The sequence below is a fragment of the Mus musculus genome, chromosome 17 (assembly GCF_000001635.26).
Source record: "Mus musculus strain C57BL/6J chromosome 17, GRCm38.p6 C57BL/6J".
Classification (NCBI taxonomy): Eukaryota; Metazoa; Chordata; class Mammalia; order Rodentia; family Muridae; genus Mus; species Mus musculus.
The window spans coordinates 26,714,950-26,738,025 of record NC_000083.6 but is presented as its reverse complement, the minus strand read 5'-3'; the positions used below and the strand labels follow the sequence as shown (position 1 = coordinate 26,738,025).

General features: G+C 41.3%; 1 protein-coding gene across 3 annotated transcripts in view; it reads right to left on the bottom strand.

Annotated features, from left to right (window-relative positions):
• The window catches only part of Crebrf (CREB3 regulatory factor), a 61,044-nt gene extending 38,612 nt beyond the window's left edge, over positions 1–22,432 (bottom strand). The window contains exons 1-2 of one of the 3 annotated variants that reach the window (XM_017317723.2): positions 22,198–22,432; positions 1,043–1,237 (exon numbers count right to left, since the gene is read on the bottom strand). In XM_017317723.2, coding sequence (XP_017173212.1) covers positions 1,043–1,051 — 9 coding nt within the window. In that variant the 5' untranslated portion in view covers positions 1,052–1,237; positions 22,198–22,432. The remainder of the gene's footprint in view (positions 1–1,042; positions 1,238–22,197) is intronic. The other 2 variants (XM_011246717.3, NM_029870.2) reach the window with 2 other exon arrangements.
• Positions 22,433–23,076: the final 644 nt, after the last annotated feature.

Here is a 23,076-nt window from a genome sequence, read left to right as displayed (position 1 = left end):
TTACCAAGTCTTCCTTGTTAGCCTCTGCTGCAGAGTCACCAAGCCATCCTAGCTGTTGTTTGATCCCTGTGCCCAAGGGGTTCCTACTTAGAAGTCTCTACCTGCTTATTATTTCTAGATTTCTTCCCAGTACTTGAACTGGGGGGTGGGTGGGTAGGTGGTTGTGAAAATCAAGCATGAATAGAAATAGGAGAAAGTTTGGATAAGAAAATATTACACATAAGCTCCTGGTTTTTATTTCAGTGATTGCCTCAAACTCAAAGAGACCAATAAAAAGGAGTTGTCTCCCAGCACTCGGGAGGCAGAGGCAGGCGGATTTCTGAGTTCGAGGCCAGCAGAGAAACCCTGTCTAGAAAAAAAAAAAAAAAGGAGTTGTCTCAGCCTGATGTGGTACTGTGGTACTGTACACCTATAATTTCAGCATTTTCAGGGCCAGAGCAGGAAGATTGTGAAACTGAAGCCAGATTCACCTATACAGCAAGACCAGGTCAACAGAAAGAAAAGCTAAACACATGCATACATACATACACATACACACACACACACACACACACACACACACACACACAATGTGTGCTTGGGTGTCGGGGGGTTAAGGTATAAGAATATGAATATACCACTCTTGAATGTATTTACAGAACATACAGATGTGTGTACTTCTATGTGTGAGACAAAAATCACCACTTGTCAACTCTTGTAAATGGGAAAGTTGGGAAGCAAAATATCAGAATACCAAAAATAGGGTTTGGGTGGCAGATTAAATTTTCGGGTAATTCATTCTGTCCTCGTAAGGCCAGCAGGTTTAGCAAGTAGCCTACTTACCCACCATGCGGCTTGTGTCAAGCTCACTGAAATCTTCAAGGCTACAGCAAATAAGGAAACCAAAGAGCACATACTCACATCTAGTTAAGGGCAGAAATAAGCTGTCTTTGAAGTTAGTGAGACAAGCTGTGTTAAGATGCAGAAGGCTTCCAGCAGCAAGCCCATGCCCTTTTTATCATCACAGAGAATCACACTGTACACTACTCCACATGGGATTTACCTGAGGCATTTCCAAGCCCAGATCCTGTGAGTCCAATTCCAAACTTCTTCTTTTTCTTGTTTGTAAATTCCTTTCCAGCTTTACTTTTAATTCCAAGATCAAAGATGATTTTCACAATAAACAGCAGATTTTCCCAGAATACCTTCAGTTCAACTGCTTGGGTCACCACTTTTTAAAAAAAATAAATTTGCGGTTCTGTCAAATAACAGAAAGTAACTTCACTGAGCTCCACTGAAAACAAGTTGACCTTTCAAATGAACATTAATAAATAACACTGTGCTTTAAAAAAGTCTTATAGTTGAATTTTCAAGAATTTCGTTATGCTGTAATATCTACTATTCTGAAATATACCCTTTAAACATTGTTTGTTTCTGAAATAAGATTTGTCAATAACCAACTAGCAACTGAAAACAATGGCATGCACCTAATGTGTGGGGAGCAGCACTCTGGAGATGAGACAGGAAGATCACAAGGCTGGGCTACCCTGAACTATAAAACAAGTTTTAGGCCAGCCCAGGTTATCCAGAAAGACTCTATCAAAAAGATAAGTAAAAAAAGTAAATTAGTAACAGTATTTAAAAAAAAAAAACTTTAATATATCCTTATCTTTCCTGTGATTTGAAAGATATATTAATTCTTGTCAAGTTTTTATTCCCTTTATCACTGTTGTGAGGAAATAAATCTTAACATTTTACTGTATAATTATCTACAGTTTATAGATCTTATAACCTATACAACTGACATGAATAAACAGAATTTAACATATCCTCTACAGTAAACGTAATACTTGTAAATTCATCAACATTATGTATGAATTATATATGTGTAAAAGCTGTCCTTTAAAAATTACTGTTTTAGGCTGCAAGGAGCTCTCTACTTATTGCCCAGTCCAATTCCTTCATGAAGTATACTTAGGAGCTATTGCTCCCAAAGAAAGACAAAGTTACTCCATTTTTAATGGCATGCGTACGGTAAATGGAACAAGAGCTACTTTGCACAGTATTTCCAAGGGTTGAGTTAAGCTGACTATAAGCACTTGGCATGGGGTCTTAAAGAGGTGGAGGCTTTCTTTCCTTGCTTATGAAAACCTTAATGTAAAGAAACTGAAAAGCTACACCCACCTTCATCCTCTCCAAAATGTGATTATTGGGGTATAATCTTAGAACCAACATCATCAACCTGGATGCATTAGAAATACAGAACCCAGGCCCTAGCCTCACCACCAGAGCGCACTGAAGGGTGGAGCCCAGCAGTGCACTTTAATATGCTCTCCTGGACTCCACAGGGGTGAAGAGTCCGTGTCCTGGTCTTGCTCTACAGTCTAGACACACTGTCACTTCTTTACAAAGAAAAAGCGGCATCACTTCTTAAGTTGAACTGCCTTCTGCAGTTCTCACACTCAGCAGATTAGAGGGTAAGAATGGTACATGGCTCTGATTTCAAAGATGGATTGAACAAATGAGTGTGGAGAAGAAATGCTAATTGTTCACTTAATTAGGCTAATGAATTGACAGCCATTTGTAGTTCCTGGATGTTTGCTGGCCCTTCCATCGGGCTCTCTCATTCCTACTTACACTGGTCAGCTGAGGAAACATTGGCAAGGTAGGCCCAGAAACAGCCGACAATGCCTTTCAGCCCAGTGCAACCGTCTAAAGCCGTGGTTCTCAAACCTGTGGGTCTTGATTCCTTTGACCTTTGGCAAAGGTCTACCTCTAAGAATATTTGTATTATAGTTTGTAACAGTAGCAAAATTACAGTTTTAAAGTAGCATCAAAATGTTTTTATGGCTAATGGTCACCACAACATGAGGAACTGTTGCATGCAGCATTAGGAAGGTTGAAAACTGGCCCAAATAAAGAAAAGATTATGCGCACACCTGCCAGACAAGCTTTTGCTCAGGTAACCTCCTTTTGCTCAGCCCTACAGGTATGCAGCCTAGTCCTACTCTGATCTTCCCACCTGACTCCTGTGGGAAAAACGTCATGTCATCTTTTCCAAACCGATTATTTAGTTCCAAGACAACTCCTTCATGCCATGCCACTAAATCAAATGTAAATCAAATTTTATCAAAAGTAAAATCCTGGTAGTCTACATCAGCTGAATTTGGGGCTGCTACTTTCTAAAACCTCAAACTTATTATGAGCACCAGGGTTTGAAAATGTGGGAAGAAATAAAAATCCTAGTCAATACATACTTACTGGTGTCTACTAATAATGCCACCCGAACAGCTCAGACTAACAGAGCAGCCAGAAGAGGGCAACTCAGTCAGACACAATTTTCACTTGTACATTACACAGCATTGGGTCATCTATAAAAGGAAAAAGAATTTAAAAAAAAAAAAAGGAAAGGAAAGGAAAGGAAAAGAAAAGAAAAGAAAAGAAAAGAAAAGAAAAGAAAAGAAAAGAAAAGAAAAGACCTAATTGGTGAGATGTCGTGTCTGTAATGTCAGGTACCCAGAAAACCTGCAGCAGAAAGTAGTGAATTTAAAGTCAGCCTAGAAGGTATACACAGCAAAAGTCTAGCTCAGAGACAGTTAGGAAGAAAAGGCAATGAAAAGCATGACATGAAAGCAGAAAGGAGGGGGCTGGCAAAATGGCTCAGCGGTTAAGAGCGCCAACTGCTCTTCCGAAGATCTCGAGTTCAAATCCCAGCAACCACATGGTGGCTCACAACCATCTGTAACGAAATCTGACGCCCTCTTCTGGAGTGTCTGAAGACACACTACAGTGTACTTACATATAATAAATAAATAAATATTAAAAAAAAGAAAGCAGAAAGGAAACTATTTAAAGGCCAGATGGGGTAGAACAACGGGGTGGTGGGATGAACAAAGTATAACTACACATATGTACAAAGGTGGTGTAATGAGACCCATTACTTTGTACGCTAACTTTAAGGACTAATTAAAGGGCTGACCAGATAGTTCAAAGGGCAAAAACACTTGCTTCTCAAGCCTGAGTTCCATTCCCAGAACCCACATAAGAGTGGAAGGAGAGAAGTGATTATACAAAGCTGCCCTCCAACATCCATGTGTACACTCTGGCATGCACACAGCTTTAATACCAACTCTTAGAAGACAGGTAGGCAGATTTCTTTGAGTTCAAAGCCAGTATGTCTACCTAGTGAGTTCCAGGCCTGCCAAGACTACATAGCAAGAGACCTTGTCTTAAAATAAAATAAAATCATGTCTTACCATTTAGATCTGCGATGTGGGTAATTTTACTTTAACTGTGTAACAAGAGTGGAAGAAAAGATAAGGTATCTATTCTATAGCATTTACCAACACACAGCATCTCCCATAATGAGACACTGCTCTAAAATTGTACCCCGATAACGACCAGCATTTTAAAAATGGGTCATTATTATCTGCTGAGTGTTGAAAAAGCCCAGGTACTTCAAAGATGGCAGAGTAACACTTAAGGGAAGGTCTAACTTGAACTTAAGGGAACGTTTATACTTCATGGGTCTCAAAAATATTCAAATTTTTGATATCAAAATACATCAAAAGCAAGGGTTATAATTTCTCAAAATGTGACTAAAATACTTGTTACAAGATATACTTACTCAACCAGAGGACAGTTATGGTTTGGAAAACACTGAACAAAACTACCTACTGCCATCACTACGGGACTCCTCAGAACTTTAAGGAGCTTCTGTACACTGTACATCTTAAGAGCTGAACACAACATGTGCCATTTCCTAAAACTGTTCATGAAACTTTCCCCCAGACCCTAAAGACTACTATTTCCAGATAAAATACAAACAAGGAAAAAGTTCAAGTTTTCTAGTCACCCCTTCTTTTGCTCATAGCACACTGGCTTACCAGTTCTCATGACAGTTGTGTGTGTGTTTATCAGAGACAAAACTGCACCATCAGAATATCTGTCAATAGAGTTTTTGTACTTGGGTTTCAAAAAAATTATTAATCAACATTTTCTAGGTATCATAATCAATTCTGCACCAGAGAGCCAGTTCTCTAAGGCAGTGGGGTCAGTAAACACTGAGCAACAACAGTACACCAAGAAGATAGTTCCACTCTCTTTCACAGCCCTGTCCCTGCTCTCAGATTTTTCATTCTCCGAACATATTCTAAGGCTTACTATATATGTTAGACAAGGCAACAGCTAAAGCAAGACAGTACACACAAAGGTCATCTTACAAAAGCTTATTCCTAGTGCTCTGCAAACTATTCATCATAAATGACGTCAAAAGCAAATCCAAGAGTTGACTGGTGAGCCCCAAGACCCTCTCCTGAGTTTTGGTATACTCTCTAGTCACATCAAGAAACACAGAAGCCTCTTTAGAGACTATTGGAACCATGGTGGTCATGCCAATCATCCCAACACCTGGGGATTCAGGCAGAGGGATCATAGCTCAGATTCCAGGCTAATCTGGACTACATAATAAGTCAGTCTGTCTCTTAAGATAAAAAGGAAAGAAACGCACACATATACACAGAAAGCCCTCTTTATAAATGTAATAGCTTATGAATGAGGAAGCAGATACTATACAGTCAGAACTTTTTATTGCCTTGTTTTAGGCCCCTGACTCCTTTTAATTACTTAAAAATAGCTCCTCACAGTAAGTGATAAACTGCCTTCTGAGTCATTCAACATCACCAGAACAACGTTTAAAATTTTTGACACACCCAATAGTATAGCTATTATCTAAAAAAAAGAAGAAAAATAACAAGTAGCTGGGCGTGGTGGCGCATGCCTTTAATCCCAGCCCTTGGGAGGCAGAGGCAGGTGGATTTCTGAGTTCGAGGCCAGCCTGGTCTACAAAGTGAGTTCCAGGACAGCCAGGGCTACACAAAGAAACCCTGTCTCGGAGGGGGAAAAAAAAAACAAACAAAAAACAAAAAAGAAAAATAACAAGTGTCGAAGAGGACAGGAATAATCAGAACCCTCATGAACTGTTTGCTGGTAGAGATGCAGAATGACAAAGATGGGTAAGGGAGAATCTGGCAGTTCCTCAAAAAGGTTAAAGGATTATCACATGATCCAGCAACTCTATTCTCGACTTAAACAGCAAAACCCAGATAGATGTGTACTCCCACATTCAGAACAGCATTAAATTAAACACATGAGCCAAGACATGAAAACAACTGAAATAGCCATGCATGGATACACAACAGAATATTGTTTGACTATAAAGATGTATGCTATTCTAACAGATTCTACAACAAACCATGAACACAGTATGTGAAGTAAAATAAGTCCAATACAAAAGGACAACTGTATGACTCCACTAATATCACAAGCCTAGAACAGAAAAAATTCATAAAGATAGGAAAAATTCATAAAGATAGGAAGCATAACGGGGGTTGCCAGGGGCTAGAAGTTGTGGTTTAATGGACAGTTTCTGTTTAAGATGGTACATATAAAATGTTCTGGAAAAAAATGGTGATGGCTCTACAACACTGTCAATTACACACTTAAAAATGGTAAAATGGTACCAGGAATGCTGGCTCATGCCTGTAATCCCAGCACTCATGCATGAGGCAGAGGCAGAAGAATTGGCAGAAGTTTGAGGTGAACCTTAATAACACAGCAATTAACAGATCAGCCAGGATCACACAATGAGAACCCATAACAAACAAATATATATTTTATATTTCTAAGCTGTTATTAGTAACATATTATAAAAACTTGTAAATAAATGATATTACACAGAAAGATTAGAAAGGCCTGAAGTTTATCCATCTCAATGAGCAGAATTAGAGCAGCCATGCTGAAGCTTTGAGATTCACTTTGGATTTACACTTTAACAATCTACTATATTGGGCTGGAGAGATGGCTCAGTGATTAAGAGCATTGGCTGCTCTTCCAGAGGTTCTGAGTTCAAATCCCAGCAACCACATGGTGACTCATAACCATTTGTAATGGGATCTGAGCCCTCTTCTGGTGTGTCTAAAGAAAGCAATGGTGTACTCATATACATAAAATAAATAAATCTTTTTAAAAATTATTATATTTTTATGTACTTATCCATCACACATAAAAAAATCTATGACAGTTAAAACCAGAAAAACAATTAGCTTTCTAGCTTTTTACCTTTTCTCATAACTCATGTGTCCATTACTCGAGTTCCATTCTTTCTCATCACCTTATCACATATTTGACCTTTCTTGATCTCCTATGTGTTATACCCATACAGGCTAGGAACTGATGAGAGGACATGTGGATTCCTTCTTTGTGAGATTGTGTGGCCTTAATACAGTATGCACCAGATTTTCATTATCCATTTACCTGTTGATGGACAACTAAATTGGTTTCAATTCCTTGCTATAGTGAATAAACCAAAAAATACTGGAAGGTATGTACACAAATTTCTAAGTATTTTAGGCAAGAAATACCAATGCATTATATACTATTATGTAATTCACAGACCACTGTTTATTTTGATCTGTCCTAATCTTTACTAGTCTGTATTCAAGATGTTTTCCCACCTGATAAAAGAGGTCTTAGTATCTGTTATCTTTAAACTATACACACTAACCATTCTAAAGTACATTGCTCACATCTACTATGCCAGCATTCAGTAAGCAGAGGTAGGAAGATCTTTGTGAGTGTGAGGCCAGCCTTGTTTATACAAAAGTTCCAGACCAGCCAGGGTTTGTATTGAGAGATCCCAGCTCATAAAAACAAACAATGGGTGGAACTTTCCCAATAACTAATTTAAATAGGATTTTTCCAGAGGCTTAAAGGAAGAAAGGAAGAAAGGAACAAAAGTTAGGAAACATGTGAAGGAAGTAAAGTAAAAACGGAACAGAGGAAGAGGAGACAGTAAAGTAGAAAGCTAAACTATTGATTTGGATATGTATAAAGGTTATTCAATGGGTGAACCACAGAATTCCCTTGTTTGGAAAGAAAAGCAGCTTACCAGTCATCTAAGTACCGTAGCAAACCAGAGCCCACCTGCCACACATGGTCCCATCCTGCTACACTTCATTCACTCTCTTTAACAATTCTTTCCCTTTTGAAAACTACTCTACTCTGGTCAAAATAATCCTTTAGACATTATTAATTTAGCCACTGCTTGCTAGTACAGCAGAGCTAAGAGGTCACAAGACTTAGACCATTGACAAAGCAAAGGCCTCTTTTGCAAGGATGCACTGAGGGCAAGGGCACGGTCAAGAGCCCCACACAACACAGTCCTGCCTTGTGGAAGAACTTCACTACAGTTTACATTTTGCTAGAGTCCTTTAGACTCAAGAATTTACAGACATGTAAATCCCCATTTAGACAATTACGGATTATATCAAGAATTATTATCATAAGACTCTCATTGTTTATTTCTCAAGTCCTACTGCTGGTAGATCTCAGAGACAGACAAGGCAAAACAAGAGAAAGAAGACAAATTAGATACATATTAATTTTTTTAAAAGATCAGAGGAGTGGACTGGAGAGGAGTTGAGATTAATATGATAAAATGCAGTGTATGAGTGTATGAAATTCTTGAATATTAAAAATGAAGATGAAAAGATCATTTGAGTAGCCCAAACAATATTGAGTCATTGCTCCTTCTGCACTCCTACCCTGTAAACCCCTTTATTGAAGTCAATTCAAATATTCTACTAGCTTCACAGAATTTTAAAAATAGAGGGGCTGAACTAGGTTTGCAACCAAAAAAAATAAAGAAGAAGAATGAAAGCCACATTTTGCTGAAAATTTCTAGGAACTAAGAGTATCTTCAGGTCTCAAAAGTGCTTTCTCTTGGGGCTGGAGAGATGGCTCAGTGGTTAACAGCACTTGTTAGCGAGGCGATGGTGGCACATGCCTCTATAGAATCCCAGCACTCTGGAGGCAGAAGCAGGCAGATCTTTAGACAGTCTGTCTACAAAGTTCCAGGACAGCCAGGGCCACAAAGAGAAGCTGTGTCTTGGAAAATGAAACAACAAAAGAAACACTTGTTATTACAGAGGTTCAGTTCTCAGCACTATCATGGTGGCATACAACCATCTGTAACCCAGTAGTTCCAAGGGACCCAAAGTCCTCATCTGACAACTGTGGGCACCAGGCACATGCACAGTACAAATGCATATACGTAGGCAAACCATTCATACACATAATAAAATAATCTTTTTTTTCTTTAAAACAAAACAAAACAAAACAGTGATTGCCCTCCTCGAAGTCTCAAAGACTTCTCACACTTTGTTCAGTTTCTTTGGAAGGCTAAAAGGCCCTTTTAAGCAATATGGAAGACATTAATGAATCAATTTAAGTTAGATTGAAGGCTTCCTTCTTATTTCTAAAAACTCATGTCTACAAGACATTAGGGGAGTTCCGTAGAGCCTGTGTTTTCTATTTAACCTGGTCCAGAGCACAAGGGCGGGGTAAATTCCTGACAGAAGAGAGACTTCATTTCTAACCTAGCTACTCTTAGTGATCGCTATTGTCAAAATATTCAGTTTATAGTTGTACTGCTGTTTACAGATTCAAAGCACATATTAGAATCTACTGAAATAACAGGAGTCACTGTTTTGGTAAAATTATACTGGTGAAAGTTCATCACTTTCCCATGTTGTCTATTTTATACTAATTTTAAAAACACACTTCAGCAAGAGAAAGAGATCTGCCTAAGGTCATTAACTAAGCGATGCCTCTGAACAAACCTACCACTACAGACACTGTACTCTCAATTCCCCAATGTCTAAAAGATTCCCAAATTCCCTTCAACCTCCACATACACATGCATGTGCCTACCACCTTCAGCTAGGGTATCTCTGTGCTAACTGCCCACCAACTCACAGATATTGTGCCAGCAACTCCATCAAAGTGCTCCTACTACAAAACAGAACTATCTCTCTCTGACAATCGGGTGTAGAGGACTGATCTCAGCTTCAACTCTTCCCTGACCATTTTACTAAATCATGTTGCTGATTCATTAATAAAGATCTACTAAGCACACAAAGGCATCCATCTAATGTAATCTTTACTCGGCTCTCATTACCTTGAATCATTCTAACAATTGCCTATCCAGTTCTCCTCTCTCTAGTCCTCAGGCTTTACTTCTACTTTTGTTATTTTGAGACAAGGTTTCATTGTATAACCTTACTGGCCTGGGACTGGATCTCACTATGCAGACCAGGCTGGCCAACTCACAAAGATCCTCTTGCCTCTGCCTCTCTGGGATTAAAGGTACATGCTAGCCACCAGACACTCCTATTTCCCTAAAGAATCTCAGGCTAATCTTGACTCAATCCTTCTGCCTGTGCCAGTTGGATGCTAGATTACAGGTACGTGCTATCACATCTGACAAGATGCCTATTTTGAAGTTAATCTCCCTTGCCTGCCAGATCTTACTTAGCACTGTACTCCAAAGTCTTCTGTAATATCTAAAATATTCAAGATAACAAGTGAAACAATCTTCCCACCCCTATTGTCCACTTTAAATAAACATGAATATTATACTGACCTCACCAGCTTCCCTGGCACCCTTGAGATGCTTACAATTCGACTTCACTTCCCCTAAGGCTCTCCAACAGTGAGACTTTGGTTTGTGTATTTTGTTCATGTTTTTCTTCTTCCTTGCTTTCACTGACAGATGTCTCTGAGACTAATCATCATATTCCTTTTGTCTATTTCACTATAGTACCAAAACCAGTAACAGAAACTGGGAAGCTTGGCTGACAATGAATGAAAAATCTCCAAAGACCACAGATCCTTGGGGACAATGAATCAGAGGTAAAGCACTCTGACTTTCATACTCAATGAGGTCACCAGAGAGAAGTCTAACATTCAGTACTTACTTATTGAGCACTCTGTATGTGTGCCAAAGCATCTTATAACAGCTTCTTAATTTGTCTTTAAAACACTGATATCTGAGAGAAAAAATATTAAAAGTCGAACTCTTAAATTTTTTTTAATTCCTAGAACCCTTTATGAACTTGAGTTGATTTTTAGAGACTTGCAATAATTCTTATCTAAGGAGTAAAGGGTGAAGGAATAAGATTTAAAAAGTAAAAAACCAACTCAACCCATGCTTAGAACTGACATAGATATCATTTCAGACTGTTTAAAATAATCCATCTCCCTTAACAGATGGCTTTCTCAATTGTTCTACAGAAAGCTACAGAAAACAGGAAGAGAAACTGATTAAGAACAGCAGTGCAGCAAGACAAGGAGACACCTGAAGGCACCTTCACAACTCTAGTACTCTTGTCCTCAGTGACTTGGGCTGCTCTTCAAAACTCACTGTTTCCCTCTTTTTCAGATTTCGCACTTTTCAATGATAGCACAAGCTGTAACATGAGCATGGCACTACAGCAACAGGGTCTGTGACAGGTTAGATACAGGGCTAGAGGACTGCAGAGTCAAGTTTGCAGTCACCTCTTCTCAACTCACAGACAAAAGCTGAGTGTTGTTTTGCTTAGTGCCCAGAAAGACTTCTATGATAAGGAGATTCTAGATTAAATACTCTGCTTAAGATGGACATAGTGGCCTATACTTGAAATTCTTACACTAGGGAGAGGCAGAGGCACTAGCAGCAGCATGATGATTTCAAGCCATCTTTCTTGAGTACTGAGTTTCAGTATGCACTAAATTAAGACCCTGTCTCAAATACTAACTCTAGGAGCTAGAGAGACAACATAACAGTTTGGGGCTCTTCCAGGGGACTGAAGCTTGGGTCCTAGCACCCACTTTGAATTGCTCACAACTGCCTCCATCAAAACCCACATTCTGACATACACAGACATATACACACACAAAAATAAATTTTCATGGGGGTGGGACTGAGGCTGGTGAGATGGCTCCCTGGTCAAGAGTACTCGCAGCTCTTAGGTCTTGAGTGGGATTCCCAAAACCCCTATCAGAAACCTTACAACAACTTCTAATTCCAGCTCTAGGATCCCAGGTTCTGGGCCAGCTTAGGCTACAGAGTGAACCTTGTCTTAAAAAACCAAAACAAAGAAAAGCTCAAACAAAGACAATCCTAACAACTACCATGCAAAAAACAAAAAAACAAAACTGTGGTTTTTTGTTTGTTTGTTTGTTTTTTGTTGTTGTTTTTTTTTTTGAGTCAGGGTCTTACTATGTAGCCTACTATGTAGAACAGGCTACTGGCTAGCCTAGTCTTTCTCCCTTTTCACAGTTTACTTTTCTTTTGTTGTTGCTTTTCTTTTTGTGAGACAGCCTCACTATTGCATAGCCAGTCTGGTCTCAAACTAATGATCTTTATGCTTCAGCCTCCAAAATGTTGTGATTAATCACCATGAGAGGAAAGGGTTCTATTTAAGTAAATATTGGGAACATCATTCCTTATGTAAGAACTGTTCCATCTTACTTTGCAGAGATATTGTAATTCTGTATTAAACTGTATAGCCAGAACACAAAAAAGACAATAAATGAAGGCCATTTTCTCAGATTCCTTCTTTGGCATTTAATCAAGTTCTTGGGATTGTGCTGTTATAAAGTTATAAACCCAAACCAAGTTCAGAATCTAATCCTTAAACTTATCACAAAACCTCAGTTGCCTGGAACTAAAGTGAGGGATACTCAGAACTGAGACTGTGACACAAGCCTACAATCCCACCTTCCTCGGGCAGTGGTTCTTAATCTGTGGGTCAAGACCCCCTTGGAGGCTAAATGATCCTTTCACAGGAGTCACATGTGAGACATCATCCTGTATATCAAATATTAAGATTATAATTCATAATAGTAGCAAAATTACAGTTATGAAGTAGTAACAAAAATAATTCTATGGTTGGGGGTCACCACAACATGAAGAACTAACTGTATTGAATGGCTGTAGCATTGGAAAGGTTGAGAACCGCTGTTTTAGGGCAGAGAAGAACTATAATTTTAAAAAATACATTTACTCAGTCCATTCAAGGTTATTAAACACTCTTGTCTCTGTTTTCTGAGTGTGATTGTGAATTATGCTGGCTTAATCAACAAAATGATCTTAGAATTCACTAAACAGTTCACAAACCTGCCAGCTAATCTCTAGAACCCACATGTTGTCCTTTCCCCTCCAGATATGTGCCATGATGAGCTCATGCATATAAAATAAAATGTAAACCTGGGGGTTTAAACACTAACCGGGTTAAAAGGGGGAGGAGTCTACCAGTAGAGAGTGCATTTCAAAGCAGAAGACTGGGTTGAGGATGTAGCTTAGAGAGAATGTAGCTCTGCTGGCAGACTGGGTACTTGCACAGCATACACAAAACCCTGGGTTCCATCCCTAAGACCAAATAAACCAGACATGGCAGTGCATGCCAGTTTTCCCAGCACTAAGGAGATTTAGGCAGGAGGAGTTCCAAGATCAGCCTCAATACATAGTGAGTTCAAGGATAGTCTAAGATATGTGAGACCCTGTCTGGACAGTAAATAAAACTGAAGGCAGAAATCAACATTTTAAAGCACAAGTATCAAAATGGACCACAGCCAGAAACCAATGTCCATAGAATGTTTCTGTTTAGTTCCCACAGGACGGTTGTTTACTTTTGGGGGAGGGGTTAACATTTTAAATTTAACTACAGCACTTAATGTAGACATTTCAATTAAAGTTTCTAATCCCTCCTATCACTCTTACTGGTAAGCATCAGACCAAACAACCCCGGGCACATACTCCTAAGATGATCTCGGAGCCCTGGTGAGACTATTTCCTCCACACTGTGCTCCCTAGTTTGCCCCACTTTCTACCCAGACCATTTATTTACACATAGGCGGCTAAGCTGAAAGACGCTCCAAACAACAGACCTCACACAAAGCCAATTTATGAAGGTAAACTCCATGAATTTTCTTTCAACAGTTCTGCAGAGATGCCAAGTAAAAGGTGGTTAATATTAGAAAAGTTATTTAAAAGACTAGCACGCCAGGCGATGGTGGCTGAGCACGCCTTTAATCCCAGCACTCGGGAGGCAGGGGCAGGTGGATTTCTGAGTTCGAGGCCAGCCTGGTCTACAAAGTGAATTCCAGGACAGCCAGGGCTACACAGAGAAACCCTGTCACTGCTTAGATGCCTATGTGTATAGGAAACAAGACAAACCAATTTCATGCCTGGGGCCAGTGGTGAGAGAAGAGGGATAACTACAAAAGAGGCACTATGTACAGAATAGCAGATTTAGTCACAGCAGTGGCTAGATGGTAGTATTTATTAAAGCTCAAAATTCTGTGAACTTTCTTCTATTTTTTTCTTGGTAGGGGAAGTAGGAAAGAGCAGTGTTGAATCTGAATGAAGATTTATTTGTAAGGTATTCTTTAATAATGATGATTTTAAAGAAGTATCTATCTGCAAATGGTGGCACATGCCTGTAATCTTAGCACTTAGAGACTCAGAAGGGTGGATTGCCATGAGTTCAAGGACAGCTTGGGCTAAAGAATGTTTCAGACCGACCTGGGTTACATTATGAGTCCTCCTTTCAAAAAGCAACTAAGGTATATGTAGTGGCACACTCCTTTAATCCCAGTCCTCAGAGGAGAGGTGAATTTCAGTGAGTTCTTAGCCAGCCTGATCCACAAGTGATCATGCTAGCAAGGTTACATAGTAAGACCCTGTCTCGAAAATTTTTTTTAAGTTTAAAAACAAAAATGAAGGTTGGCTAGGACGGCTCAATGGATAAGGGCACTTTCCACCAAGCTTGATGATCTGAGTTTAATTACTTAGGACCCGCATTGTAGAAAGGGAGAACTGACTCCTCCGAGTTCCCACCACATGCACACCATTGCAAACGTGCAACACAGGTACACATTCATAAATAAGTGCAACAGAAATGAAAGTAAATTTAGAAAGGGTAATAAATAAGTGAAACAAAAATTTTAAATTAATTAAAAACTTAAAAAGCAAGATGAAAGGAAACAGTAAAAGTAAAATCTTGTAAAAGAAAGGAGGGGATCGGAGCACCTATGCATCGGGAAAGAAGCAAAGTGGTGGTGTGGGAGACACTAGTCAGAGACTAAGAGAAAAACGAAAAACTAATGGAGTAGTTAATGTGGTGGAACATTCCTAAAATTCTAGCACATGAGAGGCTGAAAAATAACAAATGGCGTAAGTTTAGACACACACACACACACACACACACACACACACACACACACACACATACACCTCTCCAAAAAAGAAAGCACTGTGAAAAGAGACCAACTAATCAAAGTTAAGAGCATGTGGGGCTTGGGGCGAGGGGAAAGAAAAAAAAAAGAGACACAGATCTCAGAAACCTAACCATAGAGCTGTCATCTTCTCTCCTACTCCATAGACAATTCACTTCTAAGAGTACGGGCGAAAACCTTACTGAAAATCTGTTTAAAGACCTACTGGAAAAGGCTAAATGGTGATGGTGCATGCTTTTAATCCCAGCATTTGGAATTAAAGTGGCTAGAGGATCTCTAAATCAGATCCCAGCACCTATGTAAAAGTCAGGTGCTGGTGCGGCGGCTGGAAGCCCCAAACTGGGACTATGTGTGGTGAGGAAGACAAGCAGTTCCCTGGAGTTTACTAGCCAGCCATCGAGCCACCTCCACGTTCTGAGTTCTGTCTCAAAGTAATCACCCTTGCAACCTTCCCACTCTTGGGGAATCTTTTTTTCTTTCTCCTAGTAAATCTGTTCACTTTACTAAAAATGGAAAGAAAATGTGATGGGGGAAAGGCAGCTCAGTAGGTAAAGGTGTTTGATGTGCAAACCAGTTACTCTGAGTTCAATCCCAAGAACCTACATAAAAGTGGGAGAGAGAACCAACCCACCCACAAGCATCATGCATGCTCAAGTGCAGAAATAATTTGAGAGTGACTAAGGAAGACACTTATATAAAAGTATCACTTTTATCCACATATACATTACAAACACATGGCACCATGCACATGCTCATGTGCACATACATACAAACATACACACACACATACCAGATAGTAACATTGTAAAAGTCTGACTTTAAATTTTTTCATTATATTACATTTCTTTGTGAGAGTGCACAAATAAGTCGGAGGAAATCTTAGAGGAGACTGTTCTCTTTCCACCCGAGGACTGAACTCATGGTATCAGGCTTGTGATAAGCACCTGGAGTCACTTAGCTATCTCCTCAGTTCTCCTTCATCTGACTTTATACTACACTAAGCCTTGTTGTTTTAAAGGTGTTCTGAGTCTCTATTTAAAAGATGTATTTATTGTGTTTATGTGTACAAGTGTTTTGCCTGGATGCATGTCTCTGCTCCAAATGTAGGAAGTGCCTGGAACAGCCAAAGGAGGTATACGATCTACTGAAATAGGAGTTACAGATAGTTGTGAGGCGACATGTAGTTGCTGGGAACTACATGGGGGTCCTCCGCAGGCACAGCCAGTACTCTTAGCCACTAAACTATCTTTCCAGCCCTTCTACACTGAAATTTATAAACAGAAATCCATGCTATCCCTACCTCCCCCCTCACAAAAATAAAGACTTCTTTTTAAGTTTTATTCTTGTAGTGTTTCAAATCCCTCAGTGAGCAGCAAGTCTGTAATAGAGAAGGTGACAGGTTCATCAGGAAGAGCAAGCAGCAGCAAACCCTCAGACACACTATTATACTCAAGGCACATGGAGACATCCAACAAGTGTTTGCCTGTAGTGGTGACACACACCCAATAGTCAGGCAGTTAGATCACAGAGTGAGTTCCAGGACAGCCAGGGCTACAAAGAGAAACCCTTTCTGGAAAAAACTAAAAGATGAGCAAGCTCAGCAAAGTACTAAGACAATGGCCTTTAAGCCCAACACCAAGAAGAGAGAGGCAGGTGGACTTTGTGAGTTCAAGGGCAAGCACTGTTACATTACACAGATCCTATCTGAAGAAAGAAATTTAATTGAAAACACAAGTCTCTAACACAAGATATCACATCAGTGTTGGTGTTGAAAGGACAAAATAGTTAAACATGGTGTTTCATGCTTTTAATCACAGCACCTGAGAGGCGGAGGCAGGACTACTGGGACCTCAAGGCCAATTTCAACTATATAGAACACACGCCTAGCCTGAGATAGTCTCAAAAAAGGCAGATGGAAAGAAGAATTGGATAAACTGGAACTGGTAAATCAACAGCAGCTTAGAAAACTGCTTACAGAGTGACTTCAGATACAGAGTTTGGGAAGAAAAGTCATAAACTTGGTGGAAAGCAGACAAGATGTGGCTAGTGATAGAACAGAACAGCATTAGAGACATGAAGTAACACTGAAGTCCTCTGCAAATCTATCTCCTAGTCTACTTTGTCCCAAAAGAATGACTCAAACTAAACCAGCAAGAATGATTTTACACTCTGGCAAGATGGCTCAGTGAATAAGGCACTTGCTACCAAGCCTGACAATCTTGAAGTATAATCCATAGGACCCACACAATGGAAAGAGGAGGATAAGCTGGTGTCTGAGCTTCTTGTGCACACTGTAGCACATGTGACCTGTACACACAAACAAATTCAATACAGTTTTTTTGGAAAAAGGATTTGTGACCCCCCCAACCAAAAGGGACCTTGCTATAAAAAAAAAAAATCATCACAAACCAGATGTAGCATGGTGGCATATACCTTTAACTCAAGTACTTGGGAGGCAGCGGCAGGCAGATCTCTCTGAGTTCAAGGCCAGCATAGTCTACATAGACTAGTGTTCCTGGACAACCAGGGCTATGAAGAGAGACCCTGTAACAACAACAACAACAACAACACCCAATTATCACAAACCAGTAAAATGCAAGGCTCTTTCAAGCATGGTAGTGTACACCTATAATCCCCTACTGGAATGGGAGATGTAGAAGGATCAGGAATTCAAGGTCATATTACTGGATACATAATTTGAGTTAAACCTGGCCAACAGGAGACACTATCTCAAAAAATATAAACAAACAAACATCACACAACAAAAGTTGTAGGCCAGGCCGGGCGTGGTGGCGCACGCCTTTAATCCCAGCACTCGGGAGGCAGAGGCAGGCGGATTTCTCAGTTCGAGGCCAGCCTGGTCTACAAAGTGAGTTCCAGGACAGCCAGGGCTATACAGAGAAACCCTGTCTCGAAAAACCAAAAAGTTGTAGGCCAGTTCAAAGCCAGCCTGGAATATATACCAAAAAGAAAGTCTCAGAAATGGGGTGGGGGTGGGGTGCCTATAAAACAAACAGGACTATATTAATATATACCAATAGCTACTTTAAACAGTTTCAAAACATCTACATGGATATTGTGCCCTATGTTCTTCCAATGAAACTTTCTCAAGGTAGGAGATATATATACAATAGACTATTGATCCAATACTATCTGAAGTGTGTGTTTACATTCTCTACAATTTCCTCTGCAAAAACTTCAAACTCAAGACAGTATTTTTAAAAACAGGTTAACAATGACCATGGACTACTAATAAACACACCTTACTCTTATAAAGTTTCATTGGTTTTCTATCCTATCTTATCAGTCATCACCACACAAACTGCAGAGGTGAACAGCCACCACAGAGGTTATTCAATATTTACTATTTAATCCTACACTGGGAAAAGTTCAACTACTCCTGTCCTGGTATGATTAGAACAACTAAGCACTATGGCTCACTGTGACTCCAGGAATTCATGAAGCTGAAGCAGGAAGATCATGAAGTTCAAAGTCAACCTGGGCAACACTGCAAGGCCCCACCTCACAGAACCAAACAAAATAGTGTGATAGATTTATGACCAGCCAATATGTTTACCTTAAAATGAGACACTACTATATGTAGTAAAAGTCAGTGAAGCCTTTGCCAAAACAGCCAGGTACAAACCTAACTGGAAATAAGCCTATACTAATGACTCTCAAAATCCTATCATCAGTCTTGACTAAAAATTAAGTTTTAAAAGCTAACAGTGAATTCAGTTTACTATTTTAAGAACCACTACACTGCCAAGTGTGGTGATTCACACCTTTGATCCCAGCACTTAGGAGGAAAAGGCAGGCAGATATCTGTGGGTTCAAGGCCAGACTAGACTTCACAATCAGTTCCAGGACAGGAGGGGGACAGCACAAAAAATAAAAACTACTACACTACACTACGACAATTAAATAGAATGTCTCCGTATTCCCATTATCCAATGGATTTATTTAGTCACCACCACCAAGGACCTTAATCAGTTACCCTTTTACGCCAGAACTTACACCAATTAGGTTATTTTCTTCATCAAAGTTTGTTTTTCAGTTTGTTATACAACATACAAAGTGTCAAGGTGAGTGGAGAACCCAATATTGCTCTGGAAGTATCTATTTTTCTATTCTTACTATACTAGAAATTCCTGAGCCCAGTGATACTTAACTGTAGTCCCAGCAGGAAAGAAATGCTTGAGGACCAGGAATTCAAAACCAACTGGACTACAAAGTAAAACGCTGACTCCATAACAACATTTTGTAAACCCCAAATTATATTAAGCATATAAAAGAATTTTAGCCAAAAATAATCTCTAGTGTATTATATTTGCCATTCTTTTTTTTTAAGATTTGTTTATTTATTTATTACATGTAAGTACACTGTAGCTGTCCTCAGACACTCCAGAAGAGGGAGTCAGATCTCGTTATGGATGGTTGTGAGCCACTCCTGACCTTCTGAAGAGCAGTCGGGTGCTCTTACCCACTGAGCCATCTCACCAGCCCTTATATTTGCCATTCTTAAAAAATTACTAGCCAGGCGGTGGTGGCGCACGCCTTTAATTCCAGCACTCGGGAGGCAGAGGCAGGCAGATTTCTGAGTTCGAGGCCAGCCTGGTCTACAGAGTGAGTTCCAGGACAGCCAGGGCTATAAAGAGAAACCCTGTCTCAAAAAACCAAACCAAAACAAAACAAAAAGAAATTACTTCATGGGGCTGGAGAGATGGCTCAGCGGTTAAGAGCACTGACTGCTCTTCAGAAGGTCCTAAGTTCAATTCCCAGCAACCACATGGCTGCTCACCATCCATAATGAGATCTGATGCCCTCTTCTGGCGTGTCTGAAGACAGCTACAGTGTACTCATATAAAAAACAAAACAAAAAAATCTTGAAAAAAATTAGTACATAAGCAATGAAAACCAACTTTGACTAAGTGTTCTGGGTATCATGAAAACCTTTGCTTGGTTCTAACTTCAGACCTACCTTTTATAACTGATTGTAGTAATAGGACAGATTTGGACTTAGCAATACAACATTAAGTGATAGGTAATATTTTATTTACTATAAAAATTATATATAGCCGGGGGGGGGGTGGCCCACACCTTTCACCCTAGCACTTGAGAAGGCAGAGGGAAATGGATCTTTTTGAGTTCCAGGTCAGCCTGGTCTACGGGTTAAGTTCCAGGACAGCTAGAGCTATGTAGAGAAATGCTGCCTGAGAAACAAACAAAAAATAAAAATAAAAATTATATCTAATTAAAAAAATATATATCAAATAACCCGGGATTATATTTTTACCAAGTTTTAACAAAACTGAGGGTCAGTCACATAAAACCAATAAAAGTTGATGAAAATTTATTTACTATTTGTTAATATTCTTCAGCTGAACTCTTGAAGAGCTGCCTAGGGTGATATATCTATGATGTATTCCTACTCCTAAGTACTTCACCAAAGATGTATCAATAGCCTACTACCTTTGACAACATGAGGTCACAGGTTATAAACTCATCTTAAAAGCTTTAAAAAGCATTTAACAAGGCTAATATGGTGCCAAAACAATTCCAATTTTGTATCCACATTTCCCCATTTGGAGTATCTCTCAGCTTTTTTAAACTAGGCAACACTGAAAAATATTTTAAAGTAGAATTAAAGTGACAATCATTTTACCATAGGTCACAAAATTTACAAAAAATTCCTATTTCTGCTTTTGAAAAAATAAGTCAGACCTTCATTCTTTTTCTCATTTGCTGATACTGGATAGACAAAAGTCTAAAGACTCATCAGACCTAAATACTTTTCTCAAGGCTGTTTTCTCATTAAGTATGTTAGCTTCCAATTTATGTGAGCAAGGGAGGCAAATTAAGACTTGAAACACAAGGGCCTGATCTTTGGAAGATATCCACGTTTTTTTTTTTGTTTTTGTTTTTGTTTTTTTTGGGGGGGGGGTGGATAGAAACGCCGCTCACTCAATTTTGTCTGCTTTTCCAGTCCCAATTTTCTCTTTGCAATACCCAGAAAAGCAGAAGTTCCTCTGAATGCCTGCCTCTACACGGGAGACCTGGTACAGAAACACACCCCTAACTACAGAAATACCTCCTTAAGGTAGTCTTAAGATTCAGGCCTGCTCAGAAGTAGCAAAACGGTTTGTTTTCTTGGGTTAAAGGTGGGCGATTAAAGGGTTTGGTGGCAGGATCTACCAAGCAGCGGAGAGCCGACCAAGAAGGAGACGCCAGAGACCAAGCTTCATCTAGACCCAGGAACCGCCCCCTGGGAGGCTAGACTGCCCTCGCTACTTCCCTGGCCGCCTCCACTCGGGAGCGGCTGAGCCGGGTCAGGCTCCTCCGGGCATCTTCCGGGTCCCTCCGGGACTCTAGCCCACACCCAGCCCGCCCGGCCCGCGCCCCGCTCGGCTCGGCTCCTCGCCCTTTGCCCCGTCTCCGCCCCGCTCAGTGACAACCCCCGTCCCCAGGCCCGTCCCCTCCCATCTAATATGGCCGCCCTGTCGGACCAACCCCCAGCACAGCCTAACTTACTGGGGGGGAGGGGGGGCGCGGCACCGCCTCCCTGCGCCCATTGGCGCCACGGACCCCGTCTGCCTCCTCCATTGGACAGCACCGGCCGCCACTCGACAGCGAGGGCTCCGCCTCCGGGCTTTTCAAGCTGCTTAGAGAGGACATATAAACAAATCCCGAGAGGGAGGCCCCAGTCCCGCAGCCTCCGGGGAGGGGCCGGGGGGAACAGCAGCCCCACGACGCCCCTGCCCAGAGTTCTCCCGGTCCGCTCCTCCGTCCGGAGCCTTCTGAACACTAGCTGTGCCGGTCTCCCTCACACGCCCCTCTCCTCTCCTCTCCTCCCTCCCGGCCCCTCCCACCCGCTCGCCGCTCTGACAGGCCGGCTGCCGGCAGTCGCGATCCCTGGTTCCCGGGAGCGCAAAGGGCACGGCCCTAACGGGGTCGCCCGCCGGCGCGCGCCCGCCCTTTATATAACCGTCGGCCGCGGGGGCAGCCCGATTCGGCTCGCATCGGCGACCCCGTTCCGCGCGCCCTCGGCCCGGCGGCCCCCGCCCCGCTCTCCCGGAGCCGGGCACCCGCGCCTCTCACCCGCGGTTCTCTGCCGCTGCATCCCGCCCGCCCGTGCGACCGCTCGGCATTCACCTGAGGCTGAAGGCGGTTCAGGCACTGGATCCGGCCGCGCTTACGCGGCCGCGGGCCGTCTCCATGCTGCCTCGGTTTGTTTTGTTTATGTCCTTCCTGACGGGTTCCCGGAAATCGCGTGACTCGCCCCCCTCACGTGGGCCGCGGCGAGGAGGAGGAGGGAGGCGGGGGCCCGCCGCCCCAGGCCAATCGCGAGGCGCCCTGAAGTCTGGCCAATCAGAGGCTCGGCCGGGCTAGCGCCCGTCACGTGACACCAGAGGGGCGGGTTGCTGGGGAAAACCAGGAAGAGAGGGCGGAGCGGGGGCTAGTAGGCTGCTGCTGAGCGTGGGCGTGGGCCGCTGGGGATAGCGAGCAGTAAGCTCGCGTTCGTGCGTGATGTTCTTTTCAGAGGCTTCCATATTCAGTCTGTAGCCTCAGAACTAAGATGAAGGCCAAGGAGTCCAAATGCCCACTTTACAGTTTAACTGAACCACGGGGGATTACAGGAATATTAATTAGTAGGGGGCTGCATCGACATTCTGTTTAGTAAATGACGTTCCTGTTCCCCGATTGAATTGGCCTTCAGTTGTTTGTTCATTCATCAACTCATATTTATTGAGTCTGGATCCCCAGACCCTGAGTCGGCTGCATACATCTTTGGGATAGGACCTGTATTCAGCTGTAGAAACTGCTACTAGATGCTTTATGGACAAGACTGTCTAACCTGTGATAATGTGATGATTTACGCCTCTTAATCCTGTTGATATTTTATCGGATGTGTAGTTTGTGGTAGGTTCATTATCCCAAATAGTTCTCCGAACAGACACATACGATAAGAGAACTATT